The 16952-nt window shown below is 49.2% G+C and overlaps 1 protein-coding gene and 3 non-coding genes across 4 annotated transcripts; all 4 read right to left on the bottom strand.

Annotated features, from left to right (window-relative positions):
• Nucleotides 1-260: 260 nt before the first annotated feature.
• RPL17 (ribosomal protein L17) lies at nucleotides 261-3903 on the bottom strand. The gene is made up of 7 exons (XM_050912714.1): nucleotides 3862-3903; nucleotides 3529-3581; nucleotides 3401-3441; nucleotides 2116-2250; nucleotides 1707-1805; nucleotides 888-1079; nucleotides 261-359 (listed from the first exon to the last, which is right to left on the bottom strand). The coding sequence occupies exons 2-7, from the start codon at nucleotides 3566-3568 to the stop codon at nucleotides 312-314; spliced, it is 555 nt and encodes a 184-aa protein (XP_050768671.1). The 5' UTR covers nucleotides 3569-3581; nucleotides 3862-3903; the 3' UTR covers nucleotides 261-311.
• LOC127027888 (small nucleolar RNA SNORD58) lies at nucleotides 725-798 on the bottom strand. The gene has a single exon (XR_007767851.1). It is a non-coding gene; the product is annotated as a small nucleolar RNA SNORD58 (small nucleolar RNA).
• LOC127027876 (small nucleolar RNA SNORD58) lies at nucleotides 1302-1368 on the bottom strand. The gene has a single exon (XR_007767838.1). It is a non-coding gene; the product is annotated as a small nucleolar RNA SNORD58 (small nucleolar RNA).
• Nucleotides 3684-3752, bottom strand: LOC127027889 (small nucleolar RNA SNORD58). Its single transcript, XR_007767852.1, has one exon. It is a non-coding gene; the product is annotated as a small nucleolar RNA SNORD58 (small nucleolar RNA).
• Nucleotides 3904-16952: the final 13049 nt, after the last annotated feature.

Here is a 16952-nt window from a genome sequence, read left to right on the forward strand (position 1 = left end):
CAGAACCGGTTCTGGCTTGTGCCCAGGGCACCGGGGTAAGGAAACATCAGCACCCGTGTTTGCTCCAAATTACCTGGGTTTATGTACGAATACTACCGGTAAGATGTCATCAACACCCCCACCGCTGCAGGGACACGCTTTCCGACCGCAGCGCGTGCTGCCCAGGACTCCCGGGGCGTCCCACAGCAACGCGCCGGCGGTTCGGCAAGGCGAAGCAGATTTCCAGCAAAACCCCTGAGACAGCAAAGCAGCGCACGCAATGAATCTGAACTTTTTAATTTTATTTATGTACATCTGTTGCAGCGTCAGATTTACTCCCGAGCCATTAGCTTTTGCTTCTTCAGCTTCTTTTGGGATATCTGAAAAACAAATGCAGAAATGAGAAAACAGCGGTAGCCTACACCTTCCCAAAACATCTCACGAGTAAGTTTACAGTCGTCCTTTGAAAGAAGTACTGAGAACTGTTAGAAATTTCTTCACCCGTTTGCAAAAATGATCCGCTAATCGTACTTGTGCGCAATTAGGTGTTCTCACAAGTACTACGTTGCTTGCAGGCTGTCAACTCGACTTAAGTTTTATTGCAACACATCACACCTTTAGACGCGCGGACGGGGAACGCTGCGACCGCGCTGGGGGAGGGAAGAACAAACCATCTGTGCCGTATAAACCTCCGAGAAGTATCTTCCCCCCAGTTCTCAGCGTTGTGTTTACGATAAATATTGAGGTTGCTCAGAAATAACAACTTATTTTTTTTTTCACGGGTATTCCAAAGGTGTCCTAAGATAGTCATCACAGCAACCCCTCTGTCTGAAAAACGCAGAGCGTTCACGCTCGGGATTTCTCTACAGGGACATTAAAAAGAGGACGAAGGATACGACGCTCGGTACCTTTTTCTTTTGAGCAACTTCTTCCTCTGGTTTGGGAACGATCTGCTCCTTCTCGGTGAGGATCATCTCGATGTGGCAGGGGGAGCTCATGTAGGGGTTGATCCTACCGTGCGCTCGGTAGGTGCGCCTGCGCATTTTGGGAGCCTTGTTGACCTGGATGTGCTCGATGACCAGAGAATCCACATCAAGACCCTGAAAGATAAAAAAAAAAAAAAAAAACACCACACTTGTGACTCTTCAAATAGATAATCTCCGCAGCAAAAAAGTGAAGGAGCACCCACACACACGCGTCGCTGCCGGCAAACAGAACAGCTTAACAATACAGAACTGAGTTTTTACCAAGCAAGCACCAGCAGAAGTCAGAAAGACACCGACCACCCTTCTACGGGTCACAATGAATTCAAAATGACACTGATGGCTCAGAAAGAAGGAATTATTTCATGGTTATTCCAAAGGTGTCCTAAGATAGTCATCACTGCCATCAAAGTTACCAAATTAAACGCCGAGTATATGACAAAAATACAAATTGACCAAGAGTCCACAGATTTTGCTTTGGTTTGTAGATTTTTAAGAGATCTAAACCCTGCTTATTCTAAACAGTCGATAAACCTGCACAAACTAGGTACCTGTGAAAAATGACTACTCACATTTTACCTTGGAAAACACCCGCAGCCTAATTCAAACGGACGGTACACCAAAAAGCCTCTATACAATTCAGTTTCATCGACAAAGCCGGCCTTATCCAGCCTCCGAGTTGAGGAGCGCTGCCACGCAGCGCGCCACGGACGCTTCGCATTCAGTAACGCCCAGGCGGCCTACCTTGAGCTCAGCGTTGCTCTCCGCGTTTTTGAGCATGTGCAGCAAGAACTCCGCGCTTTTCTTGGGCCAGCGTCCCTGCGTCCAGCCCCACTGCTTGGCCTGGAAGAAGAAGAGAGTTCCGTTTTTGCCCTGGAGCAACACAGCTTGCTGTTTATATGCCACTAGCTCGCCGTTACGTCCCCTTTTATTAAGACTGCAGACCAAAATAATTAAATTTGATCAATTACTTGACCCTGCAAGCAGATGCAATGCTTGCTGTACTGGAATTAAGAGTAACTCTTACATTTTAACACGACGTTATCACCACCAGCGACAGACCGTTCCCCACGCTGTCTCAACGTCACCTTTTCCTCTTCTTTACCCAGCCACAGCCAAAGCCTCCTTCCCACATTTTCATCTCGGACCTCACCTGGGCGCATCTACCGACTCCCCCGTTGTAGCGACGGAAGGGAACGCACTGCTTCTTCAGGGTGACGTCCTTCAGGTACTTGGTGGCCTTGCGGATGTGCATGCCCTTGATGGCCTGGGCGGTCTCTCGAGTGTTCTAGCAACACAAAGCACAGCGAAGTTCCTCTTTAGGCATTTTTCCAAGTTACAATGGGAGCAAAAGCACTCCTCTCCCTTTCCTGGATCCTACTCTTTTTGCTACAAGCTCAGTTTAAAAGAAGCCCTCACACAAAAAAATAAAATTAAAGAATGAAAAATAATTAACAACTTTTTTTTTTTTTTTGCTACATGCTCTTCTAAGCCTTGGTATCACTTCCATTACTGAATTTGGCATGTCTTTATTGTTTTTTACCTAATGCCTAGATCTTTCCAACCAGCAAAATTAAAATTTGAGTATTTATACTTTTCATAGCTCCTCTTTGGCCACTAATCCAAAAAAGCAGGAGCCTGAAGGATAAATTCCTACTAAGGTGTCAAATACGGCATCTCAGAGGAAGCGATGAGAAAACAAACTACACAAACAAGCTACAAACAATGTAATTATCTCTGTAAGGGAATGATAAAGGGGAGAGAAAAAAAGGCTCAGGAAGAAAAATCAAGGATAAAGTATCAGTGCTTAAGACAGCATACTAAATGTGGAAGTCAGAGGAACTATAACGCTACCAGATCATAATAAAAGAGCAAACCAAAATAAGTGAAATGTCTTTTCACCTGCACTATGTAACACGAGCAGAAAACCATCCGCTCAGCTTTGGTTTTGTGGTTAACTCGAACGCGTCCCGAATTCGCTGCCGCACCTAAACCTCTTCCAGAGGAACCTATGTCCTCATGCCAAACACTGCCAGCCTCCCCTCCCATACTTCTTGACCAGCAGCAGCATCAGATGAACCCGATGTTCTTTCCAAACCAAAAAGGCAGAGTAAGGCAAATGAAACAAATCTCTCATCTAACACTAGCCCAATTCCTCCTCCTAAATTCACCGCAACTGTTTTCCTATTGTATTTTCTTTTCTACGTTAGACAGGACACACCATCTTGGTTTTGTTCCTGTGGATAAAAAACATGAGAAGCAGCTAAAGCAAACACAGGCCATAAACCTACGCTGCCACCCTTAAGTAACTATGTAATGACACAGGAGAGTAAAAGACGCTTCCTTCAAAAATATTACCAACAAAACAACAAAACAATAACCAAAAAAACCCAAACACCAAATGAATTTGCGTTCCCTGCCATGCACACACTGCGTACCTTGAAATGCACTCGCAGGTTGGATCCCCGTGACTTGCATGCTGCGGGAAAAAAAGACCAACTTTTGGAATTAAAACCTCAATGGCTTCGGTGAAGTCCTACGCGAACGTTCACGAAAAACAACTCACATTTCGTGGGGTTCTCCGGATCGAGAGAGTAGCGCACCATTTTTGGAGCTCAACTGCAAAAAAGCAATTAGAAAAAACCCCACCCATATTAAGCTTCTAACACAGATATGTAGAACCTGGATGGTTCACCTTACTGCCGACAGCTAACTGAAGGAGCTGCTCAGAAATTACGCTTTCTTTTCACAATTAAATCCAAAGGTGTCCTAAGAAAGTCATCACCGCAGCCATGGCCTACTCCCTAGGGCCTGCTTCCACCTCACACCCGCCGGCCACCCCCGAGCTCCGCCACCTCCGTCCCCCGCCCGCCCTCCCCCGCGCCAACCCCGCAAATACCGAGGGCGTCCGGCGAGGCGGACGGAGCCCTCGCCCCCCTCATCGCCTCCCCGGGGCGCCCTGGGCAGGATGGCACCGGATTGGGACCGCTCCCCGACCGCCATGGCTCCCTCACCTCAGGGCGGCGGCGGGGGAAAAGGAAGAGCAAGGCATGCCGGGAGCCGGGAGAGCCGCCCGCTCTCGCGAGAGCCTGGGGCGGGATTTCGGACAGGGAGCGTCGCGAAGGTGCCGCGCCGAGCGCGGGGCGAAGTTGAGCTGGAGGGACCGTCGACAAAGGCGCGGCGGCGAGGGGCCGGTCAGGGCGGCACGGCCCCGCGTGTGAACCCGAGATGTGAAGATAAAACGTGCGTGTGCACCAGCCCACGTCCTCGTGTCTGTGTGCGGGAGCGTGGGCGCAGGCAGGCACCTGTGCAGGGCTCCCCGCGGCCCCAGGCCTAGCCCCGCAAAATGGCGCCGGGCCCGCCGCCCTGAGGGATTAGCCCCTTGGTGTACGGGGAAGACTCCTGTTTTAGTCAGGAAAGACTGACATTGGAGCCAAGACGCGCTGTTATTAACCCTCAGCTCAAGGCCAGGGGTGGTTGCAGACCAGAAATCAGTCGAGGCTAGACCCAGGCGCAAGCCCAAGGGCTGCAGCTAGATGGCAGTTCAGGATGAGAATAGAGAGGAGCACACCGCTTAACAGAGGTATCCAAGAGGTGAGACCGAAGAGATTCATGTTTATAAATTGCAACTGGTATTTATTGCACCATTACAAAAAAAATCAAAGGCTTACTTGTTAAAAAAGATTTTTTTTTCCATTTTCAGCTGCGTTCGCAACTAGAACTGCTTGAGAAATTTGACAAAGCAGCGGTTCAACAAAACCGAAACGTTTCCTGAAAGCGGTACCCAGCTCCAGCAAAAGGCTCGTCGAGAAAAGTTTGACAGAGTGGAAAAAAAGAGAAACATCTTCCCGAGCGGCCAGTAGTCTGGTGCCCAGGCACCTCCCTGGCACGAGAGAGTCCGGGTTCAACTCTGCGTTTAGAAATAAGCAGAGCGGAGCAAGAACTTACTGCCTGTGTAAATGCTCTGACCAGGAGGCTATTTTTGGCTCTCTTGTTTAGCGCCAAAAAAACCCCAAAGCTTTGAAGCTAGGATTTCACCCAGATGGGAAGAGGAAAATTTTTGAACCGTCACAAATATTTACATGGCTGGAAACTGCAGAGCTCTAATTTTGACTGCAGCTCTCCATTTACCTGCCTTAAAAGGTGCCTTTTACTTTGCTTTCAAGGAGAAGCTTTCTGCAAAGTCTCCAAGTAACTTCTAAGCACCGATCTCAAAGCAGGGAAACCTGCTGGGATGCGGGCAAATATTATGTCTTCTTTTTATGTAGAAAGTTCCCCTGAAAAAAAGAGTTAGGAGCCGTGACTCACAAGAACACACACTAGCTTTCAGTCACGGATGCTTATTTTGAGATACTCAAGATGAGTTTTCACCGATTAGCACTTCCATCATCATCCATGGGATTAGAAGCCACTCAGCACCTCAGTACACACAACCATCTCAGAACAGTCGTAATGTGAAGAAGGATCAGCGCCGCCAAAATACACGCACGACAGCCTTTCTAAGTAAGTCGGTCGAGCGTTACTAGAGACAAATAAACAGACAAGAAGAAGTGTCCCCTCTGGGGTCTCATGACTTCGAGGAAACAGTAAATATGTAAAAAGAGATCTCAGCGATGACTTCCAACACTTTCTTAGTGTTTCAGTTCTCCTTCCTATGGAACAAGAACAGTAATATTTCCGAGAGCACTAGGTTTCCAGATGCGATAAATTAAAACTAGCAAAAGCTGAGGCCCTCAAACACTTCCATGGCCTTCCCCACCATACTGTGGGAATCTCCTCGCACAGCCCACGTGAATGCAACTTTATTCCTTCGTCGTTTCCGCCCTCCCTGCCGCACGTGCCTCCATGTAGGAAAACCAGTGCTGGTGGAGGAAAACCAGCCTTTCCGTGGGAAGCACCTTTACACGCAGCTTCTTCTTAGCAGCAGAGCACAGAAGCAACAAGACATTCAGAGAAAGCTGGAAGAGAGGTGTGAAACATAAGTAGTTGACACATGGTGGGAATTATCACATGGTCATTGTGTTCATCAATCGAATCCAAAACAAGCAGGGCACGTTTTCTGCTACTTACGTTTTCTGTTTCCCCGACATGTGGAACTGTTTATGATCAGCTGCTGAGGGCTTGCGGTGGTGGAAGTGTAGAGGTAGGAGCTTCTGCGGATGGTGTCAGGAAATGAGATGCATGTTTTCATCTCTGTTGGGAGGTTAACAACTGCTCTCAGAGGCAGCCTAGCACATATCTGGTGCTGAGATCAGGGCTGAGGCAGCTGAGCATGTGCCCTTGTTGAGATTTACCCAGATTATTCCCCCAGTGCACCAGCTGCCTTGGATATTTAGCTTGCATGAGCTGACTCTAAAGGAGCTTTTGGATCCTAAGCAGAAAATTGAGGCACGTAAGTCCAAAATCATGTTGCTGAAAACCCCTGCGTAGGAGGCAGCTGCCTTCTAATCCTACTGGAATCTCAACTCCATAGGACTTTACCTTAAACTCCCCAGGTGCCGTCCCTCTCAGCTCCCCTGTCCATACCACCCAGCCCTGGGGATTGTGCTGTGCATGCCCAGGAAGACCTCAAGCTCTCAGCAGGCATTGAAGGCAAAGATCCGACTGTGTTCGGACCCAAACCGTTCCTCTGCTTTGCGCTCTGGAAGCTCCTGCTGGTAGCATCCTCCCGCGAAGGGCTCATCACAAGGGCAGCAAAGGTTTCTACCGTCTCCTGAGGTAGAAACCTGCAGAAAGCGATAGTGCCCATCTCAACCCAGCGGCGTGGTGGCCACAGCACACTCCCAGGATATGGGACATCCACTTTCAATTTTCTTCCCTTGAGAGGTTTCAAAGCCGCAGCCTAACCACGAGGCCAGAGGCTAGTCTGTGGCAAAGATGTTCCCACCCTTCCTGCTGCAGGTTTTCTGCCGAGCAGCCCGCAATGCGTTGGCTTCACACCTCGCCTCTGGATGTGTTCCTGGGGCTGGAAGGGGGCTGCACCCGTTAATCTGCCCTGGAAGAGCCCAGCAGACAGCGGGGAGCGTACAGGTACAGGAATGTTGTATCACGTAAGTCCTTTTGTAGCTGTGAATAAACAAGCGGCCTTATCGCTCCTACTGGAATTGCCAAGCCAAATGTCATCCTAAGCAACAATCAGTCAACGCCCTTGATAGCCACCATCCCTCCTGGCCAGAGGGAGAGATGAGCTCCGAAACTGGCCGGGGCTATGGTTTCACGGCAGGTCTGGAACCAAAAAGAGGGGTCACTTCCAGCCGTAGGACCCCCCTGCTCACCTTCCAGCAGCTCTGGAGTTCAACCACTGCCACAGCAGATGCTGTGACAGAAGCAAACCTGTGCCTGTCCTCAGCCAGCCGGTTCAGAGGCCAAGGCATCACTTTCAGTCCCTACTCTGTCGCAGCTCGAGTGCCTGACCGTCGGCTCAGGCACACATCTGCCTCTGCCGCCTTGCTTGGGGGCAGTAATTTCTAACAGAGGGGCAGGTGGAGCGACAGGAGGGTCCGTGCTAAAATCCCCGTGACAGATAGATCCATCGGGGCTGATCGGCCAAGCTTAACTGGCTCGCTAAAACACACCGCGTGTCCGCCGTGCTATAGGAGGGGGTTTTCACCTGTTCTTTGCACAGGAACGGAAGCCAATTCCTCAAACTTTTTTGTAGATTTCTTGGCGTTTATCTTGCAGACCCAGTTTTTCGAGTCCAAGGGTTATGTGGGGATATTAACTGTCATTCACAAAATTACATACAAATGGGTTGCTTGTCCTAATGGTTAAGCAGAAAATCTTGGAAACAAAGACATTTTAAATTGAAACCAGCTTGAACGCTGGAAACACTGAAGCTTTCCAGCCTTCAGACAGCTGCCTGCACCGTCTTTCCCTGAACTCCTCTCTCCTGAGCAGCCTGCGGACTCCTGCACTCCTCCTCCCAGATGCGTGGCTCCTCCAGAGGCACAGCTCGCTCCCGTTGTTTGCCTTTTCCTCCCACGGGCAGCAAGGCAGCGGCATTTGGACACGTGGTAGGTGAGTCCTCCAGCTAAGCCACTCTCCACAACCATGTCCTAAAATCTATTGACCCAGGCAGTGAGTCCCAGGAGCAAGATCTGTGGGCTCGGAAAAGGAGGAAATGCATCTCCAGAAGATGGACTGACCATCGTCAGCAGGACAAGACACTATAGGAGTTTTGCTCTGCATCAGTAATTCTGTCTTGGTCACTTGAAGAGCTCAATTATGTTATATATTCCTCCCTGTAATTTTTAAGAAGCGATGCTTCCACAGGGGACCGAAAGTTCCTTACTTAAGCAGATATATAATAAAGTTAGTTATTTATATATATTTATGTGTATATATCTGTATATCTGTGTACATATATAAATCATCGTAAGTGTATCATCTGAAACATGTAAGCAACTGGAATGCTTCTGAGGTTACCTACACAGCCTATTTATTTCTGTTGTGTATATACTGTACCCAGTCCAGGGGTGCGGAAACAGCCAAGGCAGCTCGGCGTCATGACGGCTGAGTATCTGTCCTCTACCGTGACCACTGCTCAAGTGTGACGCAGCAGGCACAGCACCTTCCCCACGCTGCTGGTGACCAGCCGGCCAGGAGCGTGGTCAAAACAAAAAACCACAACAATCGGTGATATTATCTTAATACGCAACTTTTTTGGCATATTGTCCTAGAGCTACGGGTTCATCCACCCCCTGCACGGCCAGCCAAGAGGGAATCGCCAGTAAAATAAACCCCCTATGCGATTAACTAACCTTGCAGCTGAAGTTTGTGTTTATTCAGTGTATTTCTTGCCAGCAAACCATTTACGCAGGTTGTGCAGGTCTATGACTGCTTGTTCATGGCTTTAATTGCCAGAAATGGACCAGCCAATTGCCTTGATGAGTAAGGCAGTAAATAAAGACATCATGCAAGTGCCTGATCATAAACACTATTTGGGATAAATTAAATCCTGGGCTTACGTTTGCTCTAACATGCCTGGCCCATAACTGAGAAGTACTGCTTTAAATGTGCTTTAACCAAACTGCTTTTGGTTAATGAAACCAAAACTATCCCTGGAATCAGGGATATTGCCCACAATTTGCATCCACAACTTAGGCACAAATTAAAATATGGGGAATTCTGTTTAAACGTAAGAGAAAACCTTTTTTTTTACTGTGAGGCTGGTCAAACCCTGGAACAGACGGTCCAGAGAGGTTGTGGAGTCTCCATCCTTGGAAGTATTAAAAAAAAAACTGGACCGCATCCTAGGCAACCAGCTCTGGCTGACCCTGCTGTGAGCTGCAGGGGGGTTGCTCCAGATGATCTCCACTGGCCCCTTCCAACCTCAACTCTTCTTGATCTGTGACTCCTATCAACATTTCTAAAGCTACGTGTGCTCTGTACTATGAAACACAGCCTCAAACTCCATCCATTTGTTGCATTGCATCCCCTAACCAAAATGGATCAAAGAAGCTGCCTCCTCTCCTCTGTTATTATCTGCTCTATCTTCCTGTGGCTGCCCTGGTCAAGAGCTCCTCTGGATCAGCTGATGAACCACAATCAAACCTGGTCTTCTCTTCCAGGGGCTTTTGCACCTCCACCTCCCTCCGGACAGACACGGCACGGAGGGACCCGGAGCGGGAACGGTCCTCGCAGGCAGGAACCATCTTTGTCACCCCTGCAGCTCTCTTTGTTGTGAACCGAGGCGGAGATCTGCTCAGAGCCTGGGAAGTGAGGTTGGATGATGCCTGTTAACGCAGTCTGTGCAAAAGTTGCAGCCAGCAGACGGGGTTCTGTTCGTGGCATGGCAAGAAGCGACAGCCCTGAACATCTACTCTCTTCCAAACTTAAGGTCTGTAGCAACCCTTCCAGCATCTTCATTTATCATCCCAGCGCGTGGTTTCTGTGTTCATTCCTTCCTATTCTTATTGCCAGAGATTTTCACCAAGCTTCTGCTTGCTCCTGCTCTGACGATTGCAGCACCTTCCTCTCCACAAGATGCAGACTTCCCCACTTTGATCCCAAATGTCACCTCTGAGGTCATCGCTCCCTCCCGGCTCGCTCCTTCCCTCCCTCTTCCAATCATCCAGCTACCTCCCCCTTCACTATTGTGACAACTCTGACGCAAGCCCCCTCTTTCAAAGCTTTCCCTATCTGTCCACGCTTACTAATCCTGTCTAGCTGAGCCGCCCTCCCCCTCGCCAACCTCTCCTCTCCGCTCCGCATGGTCTTTTCCAGCATGCATGGCCCAGTCACATGCCGGTGCTCGGGAAGGTCATATGATGGGTAGGGACCGCCGGGCAAGGCTGCGGCAGGCATCTGCTGAACGCGGGGTCCCGCGAGGTAGCACACCTCCAGCTCCCAGCCCATCTCACGGCCATCGGCCACCCCGTGACTCGGTCAGGTGCTGGACCTGCAGCGCGTGGGGACGCGACGCCGATGGCACGGGCACGGGACGGGAAGCAGAGGCTGTGGGGTTGCATTGCAAATGCAAGGAAGGAGCGTTCCGCATGGGGAGGCGGTTAGCGGGACGAGTCCTGCACCCGTACCCCAGAGCGGGCAGGTCTGCTGCCACTGCTCCCCTGGCCTGCCTGCCCGGCAGGTCTCTGCTGACACCTCCTACATTGTGCTCTGCTTAGAAAATACCACCCTTTATCTGCAAAGCATATTATCGAATCATGGAATCATAGAATAGAATCACAAAATGGTTTGGTTGGAAGGGAGCTTTAAAGGTCATCTAGTCCAACCTCCCTGCAAATCTTCCACTAGATCAGGTTGCTCAGAGCCCCGTCCAACCTGACCTGGAATGTTGCCAGGGATGGGGCATCCATCTCTGGGTGACCTCTTCCAGTGTTTCACCACCCTCATCGTAAACAATTTCTTCCTTCTATCTAGTCTGAATCTCCCCTCTTTTAGTTTAAAACCGTTACCCCTTGTCCTGTTGCAACTGCTTAAAACTCTGTCCCCATCTTTCTTCCAAGCCCCCTTTAAGTACTGGAAGGCCGCAATAAGGTCTCCCCGGAGCCTTCTCTTCTCCAGGCTGAACAACCCCAGCTCTCTCAGCCTCTCCTCACAGGAGAAGTGCCTCAGCCCTCTGATCATTTTTGTGGCCCTCCTCTGGACCTGCTCCAACAGGTTGGGGGCCCCAGAGCTGGACGCCGTACTCCAGGTGGGGTATCATGAGAGCGGAGTAGAGGGGGAGAATCATCTCCCTCGGCCTGCTGGCCACGCTTCTTTGGATGCAGCCCAGGACATAACTGACCTGCACAGAAAAGCCCTCCTGTTTTTCCCGTGCCCTGACCTTAGTCTGTCCGCCTGTCTGTCCTTGGACTGGGAGTTCCTGGGATGAATATCGGCAATGTCTGTACATCACAGGCAGGAACACGAGTACAAAGTACTAAGAAATGCCCCAAGCTTTTCTTAATTAATTACAGAGCCACTGACTCTTCCTAATAAGATCCACACACTCAACAAACACAATAAATGGGAGAAGTTAGGCAATTAGGAATAAATGGCCAGAGGGTGAAGCAGAGCCTGGTGGGGGACCAGCATCCTCAGGGACATCTCATTCTTTCCCATCTATTTCCTCATCTTTTCCCATCTATTACCGCATGCGATAGATGTCCTTTTCATTGAGACACCGAGGAATGAGACCGGATTCAGGGATGGGATAACCGATGGATTCTCAAAGTCAAATGTGCAAGCTGGTGAAAAACGAAATTAATAATATTGTTGGTATAAGTAGAGCCAACATCTGAGGAAAGCAGGAGACTCCACGTATCTCCAAGGATGGCTCGAAGTTTTCTCCTGTCTCAGGCAGATCCCAGCGCTACGACCTGCTCAGATTTGAGAAGGTAAAAGGTTCAAAGGAGAGGGTAAATGAAAAACAGGGTGCTGGAGAACAAACGATACCGACCTTGATGATGCACAGCACCATCCTGTGCTGCTTATTTCTGTGCCCCAAACTGTTAGTCACACTTTTTCTGAAATACGGAAGATAGTGTGTAAAGTCTTACGTTTGTGGTTTAAAATACCATTCCCCTTTAACGTGAATCACAGTAAAATACTGCCAAAGGATCTCCTAAACACCAGCCAAATCAGCAATCAGGACCACAAAGAGAGGAAGAACATGCATGAGCTGTCTGACACAAAAACAGCCCAGGAAGAAAGAATTATCTGAGATTTGCAACCATAAAGCTTGGGTGCAAATTAGCAATAACGGAGAGAACTAACATTATATGTTTTTATAGGGCTTTGCTAAAGTAAGTAACAAATTAATTGGTTTTAATAAATAACTCCCTTTCTTTCCTGTAGGCACTGGGAAGTTGAGTGGCATGCTCAGATTTTCCTTGTTTTGCTGTCCATCCAGATTTACAGGATCAGTTTTGAAAGCCTGAGCGCCACTGAGATAAATTTAAAGTGGATTTAGGAGTGCTGAAAAGGAAGCTCTCGATGGCTGGTTTGGGGTTTCGTCTGGGAAGTTTTCGGAGAAGGAGGAGCTATCAGCTTTCTAATTATTCTGCCAAAATGCCAACTTGCAAGATCTTTTAGCTGCTAATTACCAGAAATGAGCCCAAAGACAGAGCTGTGCCCCAGTCTGACAGACCCATCTAAGCAGGCAGGAGAGCCGCTGCCTGCTCTGCCAGTTCTTACGGTCTCCTCTCGAGCTACTGTCCAGCTGAGCGTTGAGTACACCTCATTGATGGTGCTACCACATCCACTCCAGACTTGGGCCAAAGATTCCTGCAGATTTGAAGAAAAAGCACCTGGAGAAGGGTATGCACTCAAAAGCAATCCCTAAACCAAACAACCGCCCCCCAAACTCCTCTCTGGACTCCTCTAGCAGCTCCAGGCTCCACTTACAAAAAAGGCAGGGGAGCAGTGTTAGTAATTTACTATTTTTTTAATCTTTTCCCTTTGCTGGATGCAGGAGAGTTAAAGCAGAAGCGCCGCTGGGGGCTCACCATCCACCATCTGAAGGGTCAAGTGATCACAAACTTCTGAGACATTTCTCCAATCCCCTACCAAAATAGGACCTCAGAAATGAGCAGAAGCAAACATCGCCCTGGCCACCCACGACACCTCTGCGCTGCCAATGGGCTTGGCTCCAAGGCCATGTTCAAGCCCAAACATGCTCAGCATTCATACAGCTTGGGTGGAAAAGCGTGGGCTTTGGATAAAGGCACGTGAAGAGAGAAAATATACGTCATTCCTCGGCACAGACCTAAAGACATCCTTGTCTGCAGAGTGGATGGAGCAGGCCCACCACCCACCACTGGGTCTTCTGTCCGACACAAAGCAGCCAAGCGGTCTGGATCCATCTCACGTACCACGGGACGCGCTGGGAATGACAAGCCGCTGAATTACACTTATCCGCTTGGACACAGGGAATAGGCGTCAGGACACACTGAGCTCTCGCTGACTTTCGGCCTGTGCTGCTGCACAGCTCTGCTGTGGCTGGAGATGGCGTAAGATCACCCGAGGGTCTCTGCAAGAACAACACGCTCAGTCAGAGCAACCGGGGGACTAATGCAAGGCATGGGCAGGGGTGAAAAGAGATAAAAAAACATCATAAAAATCACTTCATGTAGCTCGGCACATCTGGGAAAATGACACAACAAAGAGCGGCCAAGAAGAAGTTTGTCCTTGGTGAAGGGTGGTCCAGCGGCAGGACCGGGGACCTGCCATGGGGAGGGGGCGGCTGGCGGGGATCAAAGCCTTCTGGAAACCTCCCTGTGGATGGCGATGCCTGGAGGCAGGTACAAACTGTACCGTTCCTCCCTGTGTGACAACGTTCACAAGAATTAGCATTTCGCAGGAATGCAGGGATTTATTCTTCAAGGCCCACCGTATCCGCGAGCGCTACAGCCCAAACACTGCACCAACAGAGCATGTGCTTGATAAGAACCCAGGAACAGATGCCAGCGGATTTAATGTGGGACAGGAGGCCCATTGCAGGTTTGCAGGCTGCTGGCAGGGTCAGCTGTAAATATTCCCTCACAATCAAAGGCATTCATCTAAGGATTACATGCTGGGGGCTTTGTGGTAAAGTAAATTTGCAACTAACAGGACCATTAATAGTCAGACAGTTTAGTTGGCTCGCTGGCTGCCATTTATTTTCCCCCCAGTCATTTTTACTACATCTAAATACCGTGGGGATGTGGGACTTGAATGATGTGGCCTAAGAAATCAGCTTAGAAGTGGGAGAAGGGGTTACTTCTAACAAAGAGAGCTCAACGGGGATCGAACGGGGATATCAATAGCGGGTAATGCCACTGAAGCATGTGAGCTGATTTCATAACCTGATGGAGGTCAGCCTCTTCTGTAAGCAAAGGAATATGAAGTATTGGTCCTATAAAGCATGTTCGTAGAGGGGCTGTATTTGAAAGGCTGAGGAGGGGAGGAGAGACTTTGTGGGGTAAGGAATGGCTGCGAAACAAAGACACCACGGCCTGCTTTCACCCCAGTTTGATGCTCGCAGGACAAAAATATCCAGAGCAGAAACTGTGCCGCTTAAGTAATATCTCCCCCCTCTGCAGTAAGCGCTAAGTATAAAATAATTGGTGGCATGACGGGATGATGAGAAACCAAGAAGTCCTGGGCTGAGCAGGCACAGGCTGATGCAAGGATTAACCCGGCATGTTATTTCACCGCAGAGCTGCCTCTCCAGGACCGCAGACCCTTTTGGGGTGCAGTCAGCTCTGCGCACCCATCCAATGCGGGGGTCCTTCGCCCTGGCTCGATGCACCCCGAGGTTGCTGCCATCCGAGCAGCCCTTCCCTCCCTCGGTTTGTTCTCCAGCCCCGTCTCTACCCCTCCTCCCCCATCATCGCAGAAACAAATTAGGCAGAAGGAGCCAAGAAGGAAACTAACACCAATCCCATTAAATTCTACTGCCTGGGCTGTGTTTTATAATTGAAAAGAAAAACTGTTTTATAACTAAAAAAAAAAGAGAGAACAATCCCTTTCTCTCCCCTCTCCTCCTATCGTGCAAATCCTACTCCCTCTTTCATTGGAGAAAAGGGATGAAAATAGGGAAAAACCAGGCGGGAAGAATGGAGGGTGTGTAAAACACTCTCAAGTTTCTATATGTGGAATTAAAAACTTGCAGAATAGCAATAGTCACTCCCTGACGCTGAATAAGTGACCTAAAGCAATGAATTCAATCTTTGGCTTGTGCAAATGAGCAATCCTTAAGAGAGGCATCTTTGACTCTTGTCGTTGTGCCATTGCTTTCAGTAACAAGCACTCCAGGAACCCAAGAGCCACAATTTTTCCCCATCAGGAGGGGTCACTCCGGCCCAGTGCTCCACTTACGCCTTCCTAGCGATGTGAACGTGACGGGTTGCAATCGTAGCCGTGAGAGTACTGTGCAAATCCCTCCTGCAGCCATTCACCGAGGCGGTGGTACCCTGTCCTGGGCAGCAAAACACTCTCTCTGCTGCTCTCTCCACGGCAGATCATCCCTGGGAGAATGCGGGATGCAACGTCGGCAGCGCCGTTCATGCAAAAGGCTGCTGTTTATTTTCCTTGTGATCTCCAGAGCCGCTCACACCAGAATTAGTCTACCTCTGCAGGTCTTTAAAGAGGTCGTGTGATGCTGAAGGCTTTTCCCCCTTTTCCCTTAATGCTCAGCTCTTTGATGGTGCGGTTCATCCGTACTTCTTGCTGTGATTTCTGCAAGGAAAGGAGGTGTCAGCATGCTAATTTTAAAGACAGAGAAATAGAAGCATTGAAGACAATTATTTTACAAAAGGCTCCTGACTTCAGTCTCCTTGAGCAGGACGGTGACAGCCTATTTCTATCAATCAGAGATACCGAGCTCCCGCAGAAGACACTGACCATAACCCAGGTCTGAGATGTTCTGCTCATACGGAAACGGCATCGAAAGGGTCTCATTGCTGGATGCATGGACATGGGAACCTCTCAAATTAAATGCTGCTGATGACAAACCTGTCTAATCCTGCCCCGAGATCACCAGCAGACTCCAGACCTTTAAATATTTTGGCATATTAATTTACATATCGTACTGATTTTAGCTTTTTGCTACTAAGAAAAGAAGCTTAACTCCTCTCATGTCCTTTCTGCCTCTGTATCTCATGGCTCTGCTCTGACTCACCACGTTTGGTGCTGAAGAAGAAACCAGCCTCGGCCTCAGCCACCCAGCACCCACAGCTTGTGAGGACAGCTGAGTGGGACATTTTTCTATTATTTCCTATAAAGATGCTCATGATTTCAAAAACATTCCCGTTCTGCTTTTGGACTGAACTGAGGTCTTTAGGAAATCACCGTGGGGATGGAGAGAATAAGAGAGCCAGAAAGATGGGGCCAAGAACAGCCACTATCTCCCCGGGCATTGCCCCACTCACACCAGCTGCTGGATAAAGCCTCCGACATCCCTACCAGTGCTGTAAATATTGAGCTTCCAGCTCTTTTAAGGTGGATTATTTACCCTGGTTTATTATTTATTACCTATTACAATATCCAGAAATTCCATCTGGGAGCCATGAAATCTTTCCCAGTGAAAAACTAATCAAAACTAGGAATTTCTCCTTAAAATTATTGGGCTTAACGAACTGTTATTTTCCAAGCAGCTCTGGGTGGGAGCCTTCTTCTCCCTAGGCCATCAGGGTTACAGAGAGGTCAGTGCAGAGCCGCGCTCTTTGCATTGATACCATGCCCATCACAACAGTTCCCGAGCATCTCCCCCGACGATCGTCACCTTTTGGCCGAAGCAGCCAGGAATTATTTTGATGCACTTCTTCCTTGCTGTTGCTAAGCTGTTCTCACTGCTGCTGTCATTCGTGGAAGCCCGAGGCGAAGAGCAGGACCCCCCTCCCGGAGAGCCTGGCGTTGCACAGACAAAAGGAGGACACGTCCCCACCGATCGCAGCTTTACAATGGCAAGAGGCAACAGCTGAATGCAAAAGCACGGGAGGAAGAACGAGAAGACGTCGCAGTGACCGACGGCCTGGCAGGGTTTTGTTGGCATCAGGAATTTTT

This window comes from Gymnogyps californianus, chromosome Z, assembly GCF_018139145.2.
Source record: "Gymnogyps californianus isolate 813 chromosome Z, ASM1813914v2, whole genome shotgun sequence".
Classification (NCBI taxonomy): Eukaryota; Metazoa; Chordata; class Aves; order Accipitriformes; family Cathartidae; genus Gymnogyps; species Gymnogyps californianus.